Below are 19,564 nucleotides of genomic sequence, written 5' to 3' on the forward strand. Positions count from 1 at the left end.
GGATGGGCATCGGTCCAATACACTGGTCGAAATATCATGAAGATTCAAATCAGCGCTTATTTGGTATCGCTAATCCAAGGCATAATGCCTAAAACCACTCGGCTACGTGTAATATGCAATTCTATATTATTTAAGGAGAAAAATGAGATTTTACTTTCATCCATAAGGCAATGTAAAAGTTCAGACTCTTCCCCCAGTCTTAAGACATGTTCATTATTCATATTTGTGCTTTGTTTAATCCACAACTCTCAGCCATCTGCCAAACTTTTAGGAAATGTACTGGATCCCAAATTATCTTGGGCCCCACATATTGATTATGTTTGTACTAAACTCTCAAGGGTTATTTATTTATTAAGCAAATTGAAATCACTGGTGCCTAAAACATATGTAAGAAGTGCTTATTTTGCCTTCTTCAATAGTATAATAATCTATGGTATTTCTATGTGGGGAAATAGTTATAGTGTATTTAGTGTTCTCCTTCTGCAAAAAAAAAAAAAAAAAAAACCTTACGTATTTTAACTGATTCTGTTTATGATGCATAAACGAGGCTATTCTTACTGTTATTAATCTTTACATCTTCACTTCTTTGCTGAAGATAAAGAAAAATTTAGCAAATTATTATCACAGATCTGATAATCATAATTCCAATACAAGATACAATTTTCACTTGACTGAATCTAATGTTAGACTGGAAACAACTAAAAAACAATTTATGTCCATGGCAGTATTTATGTTTAATAGATTACATAAGTCTGCACACTCTATTTGATGTAATACATTTAAGAATGTTTTAAAATGCTGGATGATTAACCATCCCTTTTATAGTATTAGTGAATACTTTGAGTCCTTTGTCAATAACTTATGTTTTTAATATAATTTTATTCACTCTGTTTGTTTTATTATGACTATGTCCATAGTATTTGTATAATACTCATGACTTTAATCTAATCTAATCTAATCTAATCTAATCTAATCTAATCTAATCTAATCTAATCCACATACTACCAATAGTGTTTTTAGCAACAAACTTAGAGGATGCAAGTTCGATTCCTGGTATGAAAATTAAGAATAACTTTTGTCTCGTAGGTCAGGGTGCGTGTTCTCATATTTTAATATCTATTATTAATAATGTCACTGCGTTGTGCTAACCACATGAGCAATGTTCCGCTATTTCTGTATGTCTAACGTTGATGTACATAAACGAGGACAAAACGGGACACACAATCCATTTCTTTAAGGTGGATGATGATGACAATTACGATGACGACGAAGACGATTATAATGATGATGATTATGTTGCTCTGAGAGTCTGAGAATGGTACAGAATTCTTGTAATCATACCAGGAATTGTAGAGATTGCATTATACCTAATTACTAGGACTACAGTTGAATTTAAACTTTTCATTGGATGTCGTGATAATTCACTTCCCCGAGATTATAAAATAAACTCCAAATAACATAGGATTAAGAAAGACTGTATGCCTCATCGGAAGTAGTTTTTATATTATACTCTTGTGTTAAGGCTGTTCTAGTAATTCCAGTACGATTTGCAAGTTCTCCTGATTGGGTCAGATGAGAGGTGGGGTGAGATATGGAAGCCTGCCCACGTATTTTGCCGCAGTTGTAGACCTGAGATCTGGGCATCAACCAATAGAAATGCTGCATAAGGGCGATGCGGTAAAAACAATCCTAACTCAGCCCTCATTGGATCGTTACAACCGAGAGTGAAAAGTATACAAATTTTATATGTGTACACTGAAAGTGCCTCCTTTACATCCCACACAGGACGTGACATTATTGTCTATGCAGAACATTTCCTGTGACCCCACCGAGAGATAGACGAAGAAAGAAAATATGCGGTGTTCTAGATCCAGAGTTTTGACGAGGCGCACGGAATGGTGAGCGGTAGACTTCTCACGTTGCAGACCTCGGTTCATATCCCGTTTACCCTGGCATTATTGACCGATGCTTAACTAATTGTCAACCTCATAACGGAACCATCTCCAAATGTGAGATGATCAATTGATCATGTACGTCCCAGTTTGAAGGTCCTCTCCCGGTAGGCTTGCCAACTTTCGTAAGTAGAAATTAGGGACACAAACGTTACTGACAATTTTATTGCACTAATTATTTCCACAGATCAATAGAACCACCTCGATTCATAGTAAAAAAAATTACTAAAATCATTACCAAACAAGTTGAAAAACAATATAAATTCTATAAATTCCTTATAAAAGAAATGTTAATTCGTTGGAAACTAGGAACCCATCTCTTTCTGGGGGTGCTAGAGAATTCTTATATAAAAAAATCAATATTCATCTTTGTTCTGGCAATTAAGTATTATTATTATTATTATTATTATTATTATTATTATTATTATTATTATTATTATTACTTACTGGCTTTTAAGGAACCCGGAGGTTCATTGATGCCCTCTCATAAGCTCGCCATTGGTCCCTATCCTGAGCAAGATTAATCCATTCTCTATCATCATATCCCACCTCCCTCAAATCCATTTTAATATTATCTTCCCATCTACGTCTCGGCCTCCCTAAAGGTCTTTTTCCCTCCGGCCTCCCAATTAACACACTATATGCATTTTTGGATTCGCCCATACGTGCTACATGCCCTGTCCATCTCAACGTCTGGATTTAATGTTCCTAATTATGTCAGGTGAAGAATACAATGCGTGCAGTTCTGTGTTGTGTAACTTTCTCCATTCTCCTGTAACTTCATCCCTCTAAGCCCCATATATTTTCCTAAGCACCTTATTCTCAAACACCTTAACCTATGTTCCTCTCTCAAAGTGAGAGTCCAACCATAAAGAACAATCGGTAATATAACTGTTTTATAAATTCTAACTTTAAGATTTTTTGACAGCAGACTGCTTGTTACGAATCATTATTATTATTATTATTATTATCATCATCATCATCATCATCATCATCATCATCATCATCATCATCATATTGAGTTAGTGGGGTTTAAGAAGGGCGCGTCAGCAATTATGGCTATTTGTGCCCTTATCTAAGATTGTTCACAAAATATAAAACACAAATAATACAATAACCAGAATGCTAAAAAGAGCTAAAATCCATCATATTGATGTAATCACTAACCTAATATAGATTAACCTAACTTAACGTAACCTGAACTAACCCGAACTAACTTAACCTACCTACACAAAAATTTCAGCCATTCTCCTCGGAAAACACAGCGACGTTTACATGATTTATCACCAGAGCTATCAGATCTTTTCACACTTGAGGGGCTGCGGTATTTTGCAAGTCTTTGTTGTTGTCCTCGTTGATACCTTTATCTATTGTACAGTAGAAGTGGTAGTATAAATTTTTCTTTTTTTCTACTTTTACGCCGAAAACAATGAATGACGCATCAAGTGGAACAAAGTGGACATAATACTGAATGGCGTAAAACTAAAGTCAAAGTGCATAAAATGAGCACAAAGAATAGATGATTCATAAAGTATTCTGTAGGCTGTGATCAAACCTACCCTAACTTTAGGAATGATCATTGCACCCGTCACTCTGTTGACACAATAACGAGAATTAAATTTCTGCCTTGAACATACGTACTAGAGTCATTTCTCCATTTCGTCACATATTGGAAGCATGTCTGTATGAGACTATTCTGAAATATCTTCCAATCCAGACTAAATCCAACAATATGATAGGAACGAAATTCAGCTGTAAATATCTAATATGCCATGAAATCGGGACATTTTGATGCGTGTGCAAATTATTTCGGGACGCGGGACGCAATGGTCGAAATCGGGACTGTCATCGAAAACACGGGACAGTTGGAAAGCCTATCTCCCGGTGTCCCGGCCGTTTTAGAAGTTGTCCCGGTAAAAAGTAACGTATAAAAATTAATATTTAATCATGAGTATCGCAAAGAAGAGTGAGAAGAGACCACAGAAATACAGTAAGTGTTTGAATGAAACAGTTTTGTTCCGCAAAGTAAGTTAACGTGTCCGTTGCATTTGAAGTTGTACATTTGGATGAGGCGGTCATTGCTAAGAATTTTTTAGAACCAGCCAAACCACACAAAAAAGAGACTTTATAGCGAATAAAAACGAATGAGATTGTTCAATTATTGTACGTATTTCAGGAGCCAGAAAATTGATTTGCTCAGCCTCTCTCCTGTCAAAGAATATACGTTTTGTCTACGTGGGTATTTCTACTCAAATTGAAAGAGTATTTTCGTTGACTAAGAATTTGTGGTCTGAGAAAAAAAATAGAATGATGTAATGAACTGTTAAAAGTTCGTTGTGAAATTAATATTGAATTCCCTTGCATAATCTATTAAGAGCAAATGCTGGGTAACTTTTGGCATTAGATCCTGAACTCATCTCGCTATCATTATCATCAGTATCATCTCACTCCGACGCTAGATAACCATAGCAGTTGATAAAGCATGGTAAAATAACCAACTAAAAAGTACGATTGATATGAGTGGTTTTATTAAATACAAGAATAATAGTTGTTACGTTAAGGATGAGACAATATTAATTTCAGGGCCAACTCGCCGACGAATAACAGAGAAATTTCTGCCTCTCCTGCTTCAATTTCCTTTATTTTATCATATTTTAAAAGTGTTATAAATGAGACTTAATTCGTTCGCGGCCGAGTTTATAATAGCGAGTTATTACAGTAATGTATCTACAAGGTCTTCACATTAATCCTTACATATATCAGCTGAAATTTTTCGGCTTCTATGCCTAGAAAAATATGAGCAGTAGCCATGTTATCATCTTGAAACATCTTTTGGACACTTGAAGTCTATTAGGTATGAAGCTGCTTCAATAGACCAATGGGAATAATCTGTACGAGCCGGTTAGACTGTGGCACACCTCCGAGGACGGTGATATTTAATGATGGAGCAATGGTGTAATGAGTTGGTAACAGTGTTTGTGCAAATTTCTTATTTTAGCGTTGTTTATTGATAATTTATAATTAATTAATACTACTACTTCCTATATTTTCTGAACAAGTAGCGTTATAAAGAACAGAAGATCAATGAGTGCATTTATTTTAAGCGTTGGTACGGAACTGTTTTTTGATCAAGAAAGATTAATATTCCTTTACTCTTAAAATAAAAATCTCTTTCGCCATTTGTTAGATAAATTAATATTATTGCACAATGTATTTCACGATGCTCAGAAAAGTCACACTTTCCATACGCAAAGCTGTTTAGAAAACGCCTATTCTTGGTATGGTTATGAATAATAATACATTATCCAACGAGCCTATAATGGTAGTAATTAAGACGCGAGTATGTTTATGAAACGAGCGCAAGCGAGTTTCTTAATTTTCATACGAGCGTCTTAATTACCATTATAGGCAAGTTTCATACGACTTTTTATGCTCGACCATATTTCTAACTTGAAATTATTCATAAATATTCATGTTATTCTTATCTGACTGGGGAGCGGAACTGACCTTGTGCAATATCTCATAAATTGTGAGATGTGCGCAGACGTGGAAGTATTGATTTTTTCCGAGAAACAAATGTCATTGACCTTGATATAATCTAGAGAGTAAAATAAACATTAATCTTGATATAACCTTGAAATTGATTTAGACATTGAAAAACGAGATGACAAATTGAATTTATTTGAATATTATTTACAATTAACGCTAATTATTATAGTAACAGAACATAACCTTCTGCGACAGTATTGGATTTCCAGCCTCCGTGACGTTTCGTTAGTTGTCTTTCGATTGCATAACCGAGAATAATCGATACTTGCGCTTTCATATTGCTACAATGGTGTTTTCTGATTGGTGGAACACCTGAACTTTAATGAATAGGTGTACTTTAATGAGGTCCATTAAAGGGCTGCTACCAGGTGTATAATTACTACATTTCGGCATGGTCGAGCATAAAATACATTATACACATTTTTTGTTCCAAATAGCATCTTTTGTCACCCGTTAGCTTGAAAATACTCAATGTCATCACACTCCGTAAAAATTTGTCATAGCAATCTTGCAGAGAACTTATACACTAGATTATGTTTGTCTGAAAAAAAGTTACTTGGAATTAAGGCTTAACTCGGGAGATTCAACGTAACAAATATTGTTACTCAAGGAAAAAATATTCGGGAGACACAGGTCTACACATCTTACGGTATATCTTGAGCTCTGGGTGACGTCAGTGGACACTGGAATTGAAACAAGAACGGGCGTTCGTATACGGCAAACTAAAAACATTGATCACATACCTCATCTAATACGACTGATGTGTTATAGCTGGAATGTAAATTACAGTGTAACGGAAGCGCAGTGTATACCAACCACTTCCATTTTAACAGTCGCTAATGCTCAAGATATATAGTACTTTCATGGTGTACAAATTATACACCATTTCATTAACCTGAAAGTCGTTTTCCAGTATAGTACAGCTATTCTGTTTAATTTAGATTAGAAAGCCTATTTTACTTCATTTGATGGAAGACTATTACCTTTGGAACACTTAGTCTATTTTATTTTATGTGCAGCATTCTCAAGTGGATTTACTAATACAGGCCTATAAGGTTATTCAAAAATAAGTTCACATTTTAAAACAGCCATATCTTCTGTACATAACAGCAGTTTGGTTTCATATAGGTGTCATTACTATTTAGAAGATTTGTTTTTTTTATCGATGCGCGTTTCGTTGCTATGGTAGCTATGTCACGCTTGTATAAAAAATAATTGTTGTTCAGAATACAGACGGCAGTTGTAGGAGAGTAATTTTAATAAATTTTACAATGGTTTTACCTTTACAAATTCGAATTGGCCTCCTTCAATGCAATTATGAATGCAATAGACAAATATGCACATGTATTGAGAAGATATTAAACGTTACATGGTTTGAGAAATGGACAGATGAGGCACATTTTGAATTGAACGGAGCTGTTAACACTCATAATTGCAGGATGCGGGCAGAAGATAATCCGAACACAATTTATACAGCAAGGATTGTATGATATCAAAGTTACTATCTGGTGTGGTTTTACATCACATTTCATAATACGACCGTATTTCTATGAAGAAATTTAGAATGCAGAAACAAAAGCAGTCACGGTAACCGGGCAAAGATATTTTCAAATTTTGCAAGACTGCAATACCAGCGTTACGGAATCATGAAATCGAAAGCATTGTTTTCACGCAAGACGACGCTCCACCTCGCATACACAATAATGTAAAATCACTATTACGCAACACATTTGATATTATAATTACTTAGTAGGCCTTTTTCGAACAGTTGGCCTTCTAGGTCACCAGACATAAATCCAGCTGAATACTGGTTATGGGGTTATCTAAAAGAAAAGGTATTTCTTAGTAAACCTACTACACGTGAGGTACTGAAATAGTCAATATCGGATGTCATTGAAAACGTCACTAGGAATGTGCTTACTAATGTTGTTTATAGCATGGAAGAAAGACTATTTCTTATTGAACACGGTGGTGGTCATATTTAATTTTTTCGTGTTTTAATAAAATTCCATTTCTTTACGAACAAATTGGTGTTTTTCTTTTTGTTGAATCTAAAAATTTGACAAACTTGTTACCGCTTTAAAATGAGAACTTACTTTTGAGTAAGCTTATATTTAGAATGCGATGAAATCTGCCGAACAGTTCAGCATTAAAGGTTGTAGGTCCGGACTAACATATAAATGACAAAACGAACTGATCGATGACACGCTGACACCTATGTTTATTTTAGGAATACTGACGGCGAAATAATCTTCCGAAGTAATGCAACACTGTCTATTTCGTATGAGAAATTAAATGGCACATTCAATTTAAAAATTATGTTATAAGCCTCTGTCTAATCTTCATATTTAATAACCATGTTACGTTATAAGACAAGTGTCCATTTTACTAAATAAAAGGTAAGACCTTCATTATGGATGCGGAACAAGTAGTATATGATTTTAAATTAAACGTGTGGCAGGAAACAGGAATGTAGAAAAGCAGAAGTTAATATTCTGCCGATTTCCAACTACACTGGCTATATAAGCCATTATGTCCGAAGATATAAGACAGTCATTAAGAGCAAGGAGTGTAAGGATAGAAAGTAATGTCATACCTACGTGACCTGTTTTGAGATTCTCTTTGTCTCGTTCCGAAAAGCGGCAACTCAAAGGAATAAACATATCTCGTAAACTGAAAGCGTCTGTGATAACGTTCTGTTAAGATCTGGAATAGTTTCAAATTCTTTAGATCGCATCGATTTGCTTTATCGGAATTCTATCTGTCCCATCAGTTCGGTATTTCTTGAGACATAAGATTTCATTTTTGCTGGAGCTTAGCCAAAACTCTTATAGTGAAATTGCTATATTGGTAGAAGTACCTTTTCCGCTAGAGGTAAAAGAAATGCCGATATTATAAACAATGTTCTTAATAACAAAAATACGTAACATTGATATGAAAGTAAATAAAAATTAATACGTGACTGATTTATTTTTTGTGTTGAAAACGATACTAAAAGTAATACTTTATTTACAAATGCTTTTAGCTGCAGAGGTTATTGTGTTTTAAAATTCAGCGTGGACTAGAAATGACCTACTATTTTTTTTCTGGAGCCCTCTCTCGGGAACAAGGTTCTTTTAACTACCAATAACACTGAACAACAAGAATTTTCCTCCGACTTTAAACAATGTGTCCCTTATGGTTTGGTGTGCGCTGAATCCGAAAATGCATCTTTATCAAGAGTGACATATGCTTTCTCTTCATATTCACTGCGGAGAGATTTTGGATTTAACCCAGGCATATTGGAGCACAATCTAGTGATTAGAAGTTATGCACGCCACCTCTTCTAGTCTCGAGGTAGAGATTTTACACGAAAATATCTGATCCCGCCGGGAATCGAACTCGAGCCGGCTAGTCTGGAGGTAGATGCGCTACCACAGAGATAATTCGGCAGAATATTTTAAATAACATTTTGATATTTTTTCATTTGTCTTTAATTTAATAAGGCGGATCCTTCTCTTTAATTATATTATTACATAATTCCTGCCTCTTTCCATGAGGCCTAATCTCAGGAGAATATAATTAATTGATAGTCGACACAATTCACACATCAATATGATTTTAATGAGTTGCTTGACATTGTAATAAATAATAATAATAATAATAATAATAATAATAATAATAATAATAATAATGTCATTAAAGAGAATTTGATTAATTTGGAAATAGGCCTAATATCATAATTAAGTAGGTACCGTACTTTAGATTTAGGCTATATTAAATTAACTATTTCTGTCTTTATACTCCCCGCATTTATTACTGACCCAAATTTGTGTACGAATAATATATTTGAATACTCCCAGGAATAAGGATCAAAGGTACAATGTTTCTCCATGTGAATCAGATCCTTATTCCGGAGGATATTCAATTTTTAACTAAATTAATATTATTAATATAAGCTTCCACACGTAAAATAAATTAATTCATTATGATGTAACCTTTATTCCTTTCTACTTCATGTTTTATCACGGCTGGCTGGATTAAAAAAACTACTTTGTTTTAAGCATATCATAAATTCAATCATCCACGGCTTACTTTAATTTAATGATGTCACTGTATTAACAGAAAGTGTAACCAGACTTCTCGAATGTGAAACGCATAAACGATTTTTCACGTTGAAAGTTTGTCTGGTTTCATTAAAAAATATGCTCCTTCGATATCTTTGGAGTTTATATTACATTGAATGCCGTGAATAAATTTTGCTTGTTTCCTAATGGCTCTGAAAATAGTAATGAAGTCAATTCTGGTTTCTAATAGGTTTTTTAATTATGACTGTACACATTTATTATTATTATTATTATTATTATTATTATTATTATTATTATTATTATTATTATTATTATTATTATTCAGAACTGTAATTAGCATAGTTGAATTTTCATGTATCTGAGAAACAGTCATTTGGAATGTTGTAGGTCTACGAGAGGAAGTCCCCATCTTTACTTTCCTTCCGAAGCAAACCATGTTAAGGATTTTACATAAAGATGCAGAATGAACAGTTTATCCTCCTCTAGCTAGCGATCTCTACTCTTGAACCTTTCTGTACTTTTAAGATCTTCCTTTAGACACTTAATTGACAACGGTTGACTGACATTTAAATCTAGAAGTCGCTGACAAGATAAATATGTCTTGACAAGCCCTTTTGCACGTCATCGTCCGTCTATAAAATTAGTATGAACTAGTTCAGAAGGAAATGAGTATATGTCATTACATTATAAAAATTCAGTCTGACATATCTGATATTTTAAGACCGTTTCATTGACTGATAAAAATCGATTATATTTTGTTGGTACAGTAAGTGTTGAAGACAATATTCTCACATCTCAAGATAAACTCATTAATGCTGAAATTATAATGTAACTTCTATACAGGATGAAAGATGTTCAGTGGCAGTTAAGAGAGAATCCTTACTATAGTACCTGCATACTTACTTACAAATGGCTCTTAAGGCACCCGGAAGTTCATTGCCGCCCTCACATAAGCCCGCCATCGGTCCCTATCCTGAGCAACATTAATCCAGTCTCTACCATCATATCACACCTCTCTAAAATAAATTTTTATATTATCCTCCTATCTATGTCTCGGTATTCCCAAAGGTCTTTTTCCCTCTGGCCTCCTAACTAACACTCTAATATAGTATTAATGGAAAAGTTCTCTACTAATTTGTTCCCTTGCGCTTGGATTTCCCAAAATAATTATTTTATATTATAATTTTTGAGCACATTATCTTTTAAACATATTTAGAAATACACATTTTATAAACGTCTTTAAATTAGAGTTTTCGGTTTCAACAAATATTTTGCATGTTTCTGTCGCATTCATGATTTAAGAGTATTTAATAGTTTAATTAATCTATATACTAATAATAAATCTGTAACTAAAATTTTTCTAGTAACTTTTGCTTTTCCAATAATAATTGATGTTAACATGTCAGGTCTATTAATTTAACACTATTTTTATACGGATATATTTGTATTCTATGATGGGAATATATAAATGTTTATTAATATTAATATACAGAGAATGTTTGTGTGTCTGTATGAAATAATCTCACAGGCTACTTAATCGATTGGATAATTCCTTCACTATTTGAAAGTGTAGTTTCTCTAAATGGACGTAATGATATATGAGGACTGAGATAAGATTAAAATAGATCCTTCCGCACAGAAAACTTGATATTCTTCCGAAATATTGTAGAATTTGATTGTTTAAACTTTATTTGGTCCACATAAAATACCTACTGTATTTTTATACACTTCACTCTCTTTTTGTAAACAGAAGATAATAATATTTTAAAGAGTTTTGTCGTAAATATGAATATTTTTACTGGACCAAAAATACAGCACATAATGGAGTAAAAATTGACATTTGAATCCTATAGATTCAAAATCCCCTATATCTACTTTCACAAATTGAAGGATGAGTAGGATGAGTAGTGAAAAATTGAGGGAGTTTTCAACCTGACAGTGATTTTTAACAAACCTTTTGCTTTAAATTTAGTGGATTTTTTCTTAATTCAAACTATATAAATCATTATAATTCATTCTATGCAAGCAATATGTGGGCGTAACTCAATTATGAACAAAATGGTCTTTAGGGGGTTTTGAATCTAGAGGATTCATTTTACCGTTGAGCTCACTGGAACTGAGTTGTTTTAAAAAGTGTCACGAAATGGCGTTCCTGCGCTCATAATTTACCCATATTCGTTTCCTGTATTTCTTAAAATAATATTTGTGTACCACATTCATTTCATTTTATTTTTGTTCACATTAACAATGATGATGTACAACCGAGCGAGTTGACTCAGACGGTAGAGTTTGAAACTCGCATTCGGGAAGTCACTGATTGAAACTTTGTGGCCTACCAATCTAACTGAGGTTTTTCATGGTTTCCCTTAGTCATAAAGGCAAATGCCAGATTGGAAATGTACATGCCATGATTCATCACCGCATCAATTACCAATACGATAAACATTAATCAAAATCTATAATCAGTTACGTGAACACAAGCCAACTACAACACACAACAGAAACAGGAACTCAACAAGGGTAAAAACGGCCTAATGGTATACCCACACATTCTAAACTCGCGACATAACTACAGACGTTAAAGCGTGTATAAATAGGCTAAACTTAAAGAAAAAAGGATCCACAGTGAGGTCAACATAAAAAAAAATATCTTCGTACACAATCCACTCTATATTGACATTAATTTGGAGTGATTTATTAGAGCATGTATTCAAGACTAATTTATAAAAAATGTTGAACGAATTGTCCTTGAACCAAAAACGGATGTTCTCTGAACCAAATGATCCTATTTTAATTATTTTCATATAATAACAATTAAGAAACATGTTAAAGGAATTATTCCTGCACAAAATGAGTGTTCTCTGGACCAAAATGATCGTATTTTAATTATTTAAATACTATTTCAATTAAGTAACATATTAAACGATTTATCCTTTTATCAAACACTGATATTCCCTGGACTACATGTCCCATTTTAATTATGTAATTACTTTATATTTATTTCTAACAAGTGCAGCGAAGCGCACGGATATGGCTAGTTATTAATAAATCAATTTAAGTAATGGATGTTTGGTAACGTTATTACCGAAATGTGGTAGACGCGTGCTTCACTCTAAGCTAGGGTTCCGTAGGCCGTACGTAGGTCCTACTGCTGTGGAAGAAGTGCTTACTGAATTTACTGCGATGTTACAGATTTTTGTAGAACTGAAGTCCATTTCCCGCTAAATGAATAAGAAAGAACGCAAAATGACGAAGAAAAATTCTCTTGCATTAATGATAACGATTTACTCTGTGACATTGTCACTGAACACCTTTCATTCTGTATATCGATACGATGTGAATTACTAGACTAGAAGGTCTATGAACTCACTGGAGAATTAGAGAGAATGAATGTAAGCTACAATAAAATATTAGACATTGTCTGTCCATTAGATATTATCTTTAGAACATACTCTATTTTTACTCATCTTTTCACCGATCTACTGATGAGGTTCCCAGCACTTGCTAAATCAATACTACTTGTTTGGCCGTGTTTTGGTGTAGGGATCCAAATAGTTTCTTCCATTGACTTCTATACTGCTATTTTTTATTTGAATTAAACATTTTATGTCTTCATCTTTCATTTGATTCAGAAATTTGTACCCGCAACTACAGATCGAGAGGCGAGACCTGGCATGTGAGTTACGCGAAGGGGGAAAGGATGGGAGATCAGAAACAAAGTTGTTTCGGTTTGGTTAATATTTTACGAATCTACCGACACGAAAGTTCATCTCAGATTAAACACTTATTTTCCCCCTCTATACCCACTGGTCATATAACCACCATGCGTGAAATCTTTTCTCATTCTGTGGAGTATATGTGTTTCTCAGTTGGTCATGAAGGACAAGTAAGACTACGTCAGTAACGTATCACATTGAACTTGTACTGTACATCATCATCACCATCTTACAAGTCCTCAATCTTCAGAGCAGAAACATTTAACATTTATAAATAGAGGACTTCTTGGGCATGTGACTAGTATGGCACTGTACTCTCGTGACAACATAGGAGACACAGACCCTTTTGGACAGATATAAATTTCTTCTTCTGTGCTGGGAATAGAAGCCGGGCCGGCGAGATTTATAGTAGACAAGCAACATGCAACTTAGTACCACTGAATCATACGATTTTAAAAGTATTTTTCTACCTAAAATTCTTAAAAATGCACCGCACGTGTGCTGAGCAGCTTTTTGGGTTATAAATTAGGAGTCATGAGCAAAGTCCCTTGCGGATTAAAGCAAAGTACCATTCTTACCTGTTGGCTCGCTTGCTGCTGGTCTTCAGCTTGGTGCTTCCGAATTTGGTCTGTGCGAAGGTGGCAGTAGTGAAAGTGAGCGGTGCGGTAGATCTCGGGATGAAAGACGTCACCGGGCTAGGGGACCCTTTGTAGGGGGCTGTCAGTGGAGTAGGCGAGGACGCCGAGGAGGTAGCAGTGGTTGTCCCGGAGCCCGAAGTCACGACGACCCCTTGGCCACCGCCCGCTGATACTGGCACTACCGACACTGCTTGAACTCTGACTGGACCCACGACTCCGGAGCCCACTGTACCCGACGAGACTCCGGAGTACGGCGACGAAGACTTGTTGGGGGAAAGACTGAGACCTCCTAACGTCGAGCCTACGGCCTCGATCGGCCTGAAGCACTGTGCCTCTGGGTTGAAGGTCTTGGTGACCTCGCGGTCCGCAGACGAGTCGTCGTGTGGGTCTGCGATCTCGCTGAAGAGCACCTTGACGGCACCCTTCTCGCCGATGCGGTAACTGACCTCTCCAGGGTCCACCCATACTGCCAACTCCTGGGGCAGGTTCTCCAAGACATCCTGGATGGGGACGCCGCTCTCTCTGGCCGCACGCTCTAACACGGGGTCCACTGGGTCGCCTGTCTTGAGACACCGAAATGCTGACCCTTTAAATGGCTTTTCTGGGTACCAGTGACCCTCGAATTTGTCCTTCAGTGCTTTCTCCAGCTCTTCGCCGAAGATGTTCACCCTCCGTCGTGGTAGTTTATTGTACAAGTATGAGATGACGAAATTGAGAGCCACTTGAACTTCTATATGCATCTTGGACGTTTGCTTTTGATTACTTTTTTCACGCGCACGTGTTGGAATACGGCCTGCACAATTTGAGGGGAGAAGACCTTATATTTGGTGGTCACAGCTTGTTCTTCTTGTTACTGTTGGGAGAATTCTCTTGTATATCAGACACACAAACACGCACATGCATACAGAAACAAAGACGAATGCCTGAAAGATGCTGTTTCTTTTGGATTTGTGAGGGCAGTTCGTTGTGGGAATGTATCTTCCCTCAGTCTCTACTCTGGACCTTCTTCTCTCGTACTGCTACGATACTTCTGTGGCAGTCTTGATCCAGAAGACTATCTTGAAGTATATTTCAACCTGAAATGAAAGAAAGCATTTTGTAGAACTTGTGATTTCATTACTGCACTTGATGAAGTTGACAAATTACGAAATTCTTATCAGAATAAAATATGCCTATAGCAAAAATCACTACGCATGTAATATGTATTCTTTAGACACCCCTTCCTAAATGCAGATCTTTTAAAGCCAGGAAAGCATGTTAGCGTAGCGTGCGAAAAGTAATTTTAACACAAATGTGAAAAGTACTTTTAAAACTGGTTTTCTGCTCTTTGTCAATTGTTTTCCATCAAATATCATACGGCAGTAACCGCAACCGTTGAATAAAACGTTCAAACAATTGCAAGCCTCATTTTTAAAGTAGACTTCAGAAATGAATAAATTGTTTCAACAAGTATTTTACTGACAACCATATAAAACAATTAAGAACTAAATTTAATTATAAAAAAATAAGGGGGGACCTGATTTGAACCGGTGACACCATTTATCTATGACACCGCTTGGTTGTAATGAGCTAAAGTTTCACTTTTACAGTGAGCGCAATGGAAAAGTCGTGAAAATGGTTTCTATACCAGCACGGACGAGCGGCTGTCTCATAATAGTATAAGATACAAAAGTTAAAAATGATTTTATTCTGTTCATAGGACTTGCTTCACTAGGCTACGGCCTCGTTTCGCAAACATCTCTACTTATAAAATAAAACAGGCTATAATTTTTAACAATTTTATCCTGCTAAATATAATAAATATACTGGAATACGTGTAACATATCACTGTGAAATTTAAATACAAAAATATTTCAAAACATATTATAGCACGTAGGTAGGCCTACATGTTGCAACTTTAATATGATGCGTACTTTTGAGATATGATTAAATTAGTGTGTAGATTTTTATTTATTTTACATGATACTTTATACATATTATTCTTTGTATGAAAACTGCTTAAGATAAATAAACAAAACATTATCCATCAGTAGATATGGAAGCAATGGAAAACGTATGCAAAAGATTTTAATCTTTTGGTACCGTACTATCTGAGAAAAAGAGACACTGATGTGGCCATTCTTTTATTCTATTTCTGTATTACATTATGTTAAGTGAACTGTAGTCACTATAAACTTAAAAACATATATGATTAATTTGTATACTCGTAGGATTATGTGCAAAAATCATCATGGAAATCCACGGACGGATAGGTGAGATATCGTTGCAAAAACAACCTTCATTCAATTATTGAATTGATACAGAATAAATTCCTTAGGTTCCTACATTATAAACATTCAAAGTACGTTGTCTATTACACTTCCCATAGGTCTATAGATTATTGAGAACAATGTTTGGTTTGCGTGCGCTCAATGACAGAAAAATCACTTAAGTTACTCGAAGTTGTTTCTAAGATAATTATTAACAAATGAAATTGATTTCACTGAAGTACTCAAACTGATTGTATTTTATTGTCTTAAAGTTAATTGTAGAAAACATTTATTTCATATCCCAAGATCAAGAAATCTATTTCATATGAACTCTCCATTAATTAAAATGTTAAGCAATCTCAATTCATTAAGTGAGGAAGTTGATCTATTTTCCGGTATTGAAAGGTTATTTTTTTACTTGGTTAGTTAACGATGCTGTATCAACTATGGGTTATTAAGTGTCGATAAAAAAATAAACTATATAAATTATAGTTTATCTAACAACGCTCGCTACTGAGAGATTATATCGCCGGTGTGCCGGAATTTTGTCCCGCAGAAGTTCTTTTACATGCCAGTAAATTTACTGACATGAGCCTGTCGTATTTAAACACACTTAAATGCCATCAACCTGGGCCGGGATCGAACCTGCAACCTTGAGTACAGAAGGCCAGCGCTATACCGACTACGCTACCTAAGCCGACTTGAGCGTCGATGGAAATGGAATAGTGAGATGGTATTTTTCGAGATTTCGTCATAATTACCTGACATTCACCTTACGGTTGAAGAATACCTCGGAGAAAAAAACAACCAGGTAATCAGTTCAAGCGAGAATCGAACCTACGCCCGAGCGTAACTCCGGATCAGCACGTAAACGCGCTACCACCTGAGCTACGCCGGTGGCTTTGAACATTTATTCAAAAACCAAATTTATATTTAAAAAAACTATGTAATTCATGTCATAGCTTAACATATTCAGCTTTATTTTTTTTTCCTGGAATAACTCCATTTTTTCTTATTTGGTCCTCCTAGAAATTAAGATCTCCGGAAATTTATTATCGATTTATTAAATTTCTGATTTGTTTTGTCAATATTGGTTCATTATAAACCACATCTGTTTTACATTTTTAAAAATTATTAATGAGTTGCATAATCTTACTTATAACTGCCACTCATGTAAATTATTATCAATAAATATAAGACAAATAAATTGTTAATTTATATTTATGTAAAGAAGGTGCTTTGCTGGGCATCTGGCCTGTGTACTTTCATGTAAGTCAAAATAAATATGATTGTCACAAAAGTCAGTCTAGCTATGGCTATACACCTATACATGGTCCTCTTAAAATCAATACGTCTCGTATAAAAAGCTAGTTGGTGAGTTAGGACTAAAAGTACAGATAACATGATTGTGTTGCATGACATTGCGACTTTCATGTCATGGAATCATATTGGATGCAACAAGAGTTAATCTTCAAATCTGTGCCCATAACTGTTATTGATCGCGTGGGAAGTCCAATGTATGACAACGTGCATTCATCATGAAAATAAATGCTTTAACTTATAGAGAAATCAATTCAAACTGTCGGCAAGTTTTTTTTTTAATAAGCCACGAATAAGCAAAAGTCACGTGCACGTTGATTGCGCAGGACACGTTTCCCGCCCATCCCTGCCCCAACTAGCCATCGTGATGTTCGGTTACGTAAAGCCGGAGGGAAGCCTGCCTACTACCTGCCTACCTGTCCACTGCTCAAAAACCCGACCCGGCTCAACATGAACTGAACTGGTGAGAAGCCAAACTTTTGTAATAGTTTCTCTCTCTCCCTCACTCACTAGAGTTGCTGCTTTGCTTGCTCTACCCGTGGTTATATTTAAAACAACAGTAGCTATGGTATTTTTGTGACGTTATGAGCTTTAGTGTTTTTTTTTATCTACCGTAATTACCACGGCAGAAAAAGATAAAACAGACTATTCTAAAATTATCTCATATGTCGAAGCGAAATGAATGTTAATGTACAGCAGGTTGGCTTCTAGCGACGGATTTACAAAAGAGACAAAACAACGTAATACATTCTCATGTTATTGATTTTTCAGTTACTTGCTACTTAGCTCATTTATTTGGGATTGTCGGCGAGAAAGTGTCCAAAATATTTACACATAACCTAAAAAATGCTCCTCTAATCTCTTATCAAACTTAATTTAACTTCAAGAATATAGGTTATGTCAGGGACGAGGAATAGCCTCTCTCACAGAGCTTAGCCTCTCCTCTTACCTTATTTTCTGTTACGCTGACTGCTCTGTTTAGAATACGAGTTACCCGTCCCTGGGCTATGTGGGGGTATACAGTTATTAACTGCAAAAGAATTTTCAAGAATGTTCAATTTATTAGCAACGTTTCTAACCAATATGTTAAAAAAAAAAAAACACACACACACAGCAAAGACACCACTGAGATATTTGGTAGATAATGACATGTGCGTCAGGAGACACACGACAGCTGAACTGTGGCGCGAGGTGACAGACCAGTAGTGAGTGATCTCATACTCAGAGTGCACGGCGACTCACAGCAGAAATTCTCAAGAAAGTCGAGCCTTTTTGGAAGGGGCACATTACGACCCTTTCCAATCCCAAGTACAGTTAAGTGAAAATAAAAGAAGCCTGTAATAAACGAGGTTTCGTTATTTCCAAGAAAGGCATCTTCTGTGTACTTAATAAGACTGGTAAAGCTCGAATGGAATTAATTTGTATCATCTCGTGGGGTGCGGCGACTTGTGACGGGGGGTGGATTTGCTTGCTTTTTCCACTCTGGAATTAATCCCATCCGAGCTTTGCCAGTCTTATTAGGTATACACAAGATGTCTTTTCTGGCAATAACGCAACCGCGTTTTTTGCAGGCTCCTATGATTTTCACGTACTAACTGTACTTGGCATCGGAAAGAGTTTTTATGTACCCCTCCCAAAAAGATTCGATGTTCTTGGGCATTGCTACTGTGATACACCGTGCACTCTGATTATGAAATCACTCACTATTGGTCTGTTACTTCTCGCCGCAATTCAGCTGTCGGTGTGATTTCTGACGCACATGACGTCATTCAAATTCGTTATCGGAGATCGGAAACAACTCTGTATATGTAACACTAACTGTGCAGAACATAAACATTATGTATAATACAGTATAATGATTGATACTTATAGTTAATAAGAGGAAACAAAGTTACATTTCAACAATTATTTTGTCCAATGTTACTAAAAATGTCCCATCACTGAAGATAGACAAGACCATCTGTCAACTGTTCAAAATCAGCAGTTTGATAACTATATAATTATTCTAATATCTAGCAATTACAACTTGATAGATGTAGAATTATTGATGAGAATATAAGAAATAAAATAAAA

The 19,564-nt window shown here is 35.4% G+C and overlaps 1 protein-coding gene across 2 annotated transcripts in view; it reads right to left on the minus strand.

Annotated features, from left to right (window-relative positions):
• Positions 1-19,564, minus strand: part of LOC138715202 (protein Tob1-like) — a 318,519-nt gene that overhangs the window by 14,758 nt on the left and 284,197 nt on the right. For both annotated transcript variants that reach the window (XM_069847841.1, XM_069847843.1), the window contains exon 2: positions 13,863-14,998. In XM_069847841.1, the coding sequence (XP_069703942.1) occupies positions 13,863-14,662 (800 nt within the window). In that variant the 5' untranslated portion in view covers positions 14,663-14,998. The remainder of the gene's footprint in view (positions 1-13,862; positions 14,999-19,564) is intronic.

The sequence above is a fragment of the Periplaneta americana genome, chromosome 15, assembly GCF_040183065.1.
Source record: "Periplaneta americana isolate PAMFEO1 chromosome 15, P.americana_PAMFEO1_priV1, whole genome shotgun sequence".
NCBI classification, from domain to species: domain Eukaryota; kingdom Metazoa; phylum Arthropoda; class Insecta; order Blattodea; family Blattidae; genus Periplaneta; species Periplaneta americana.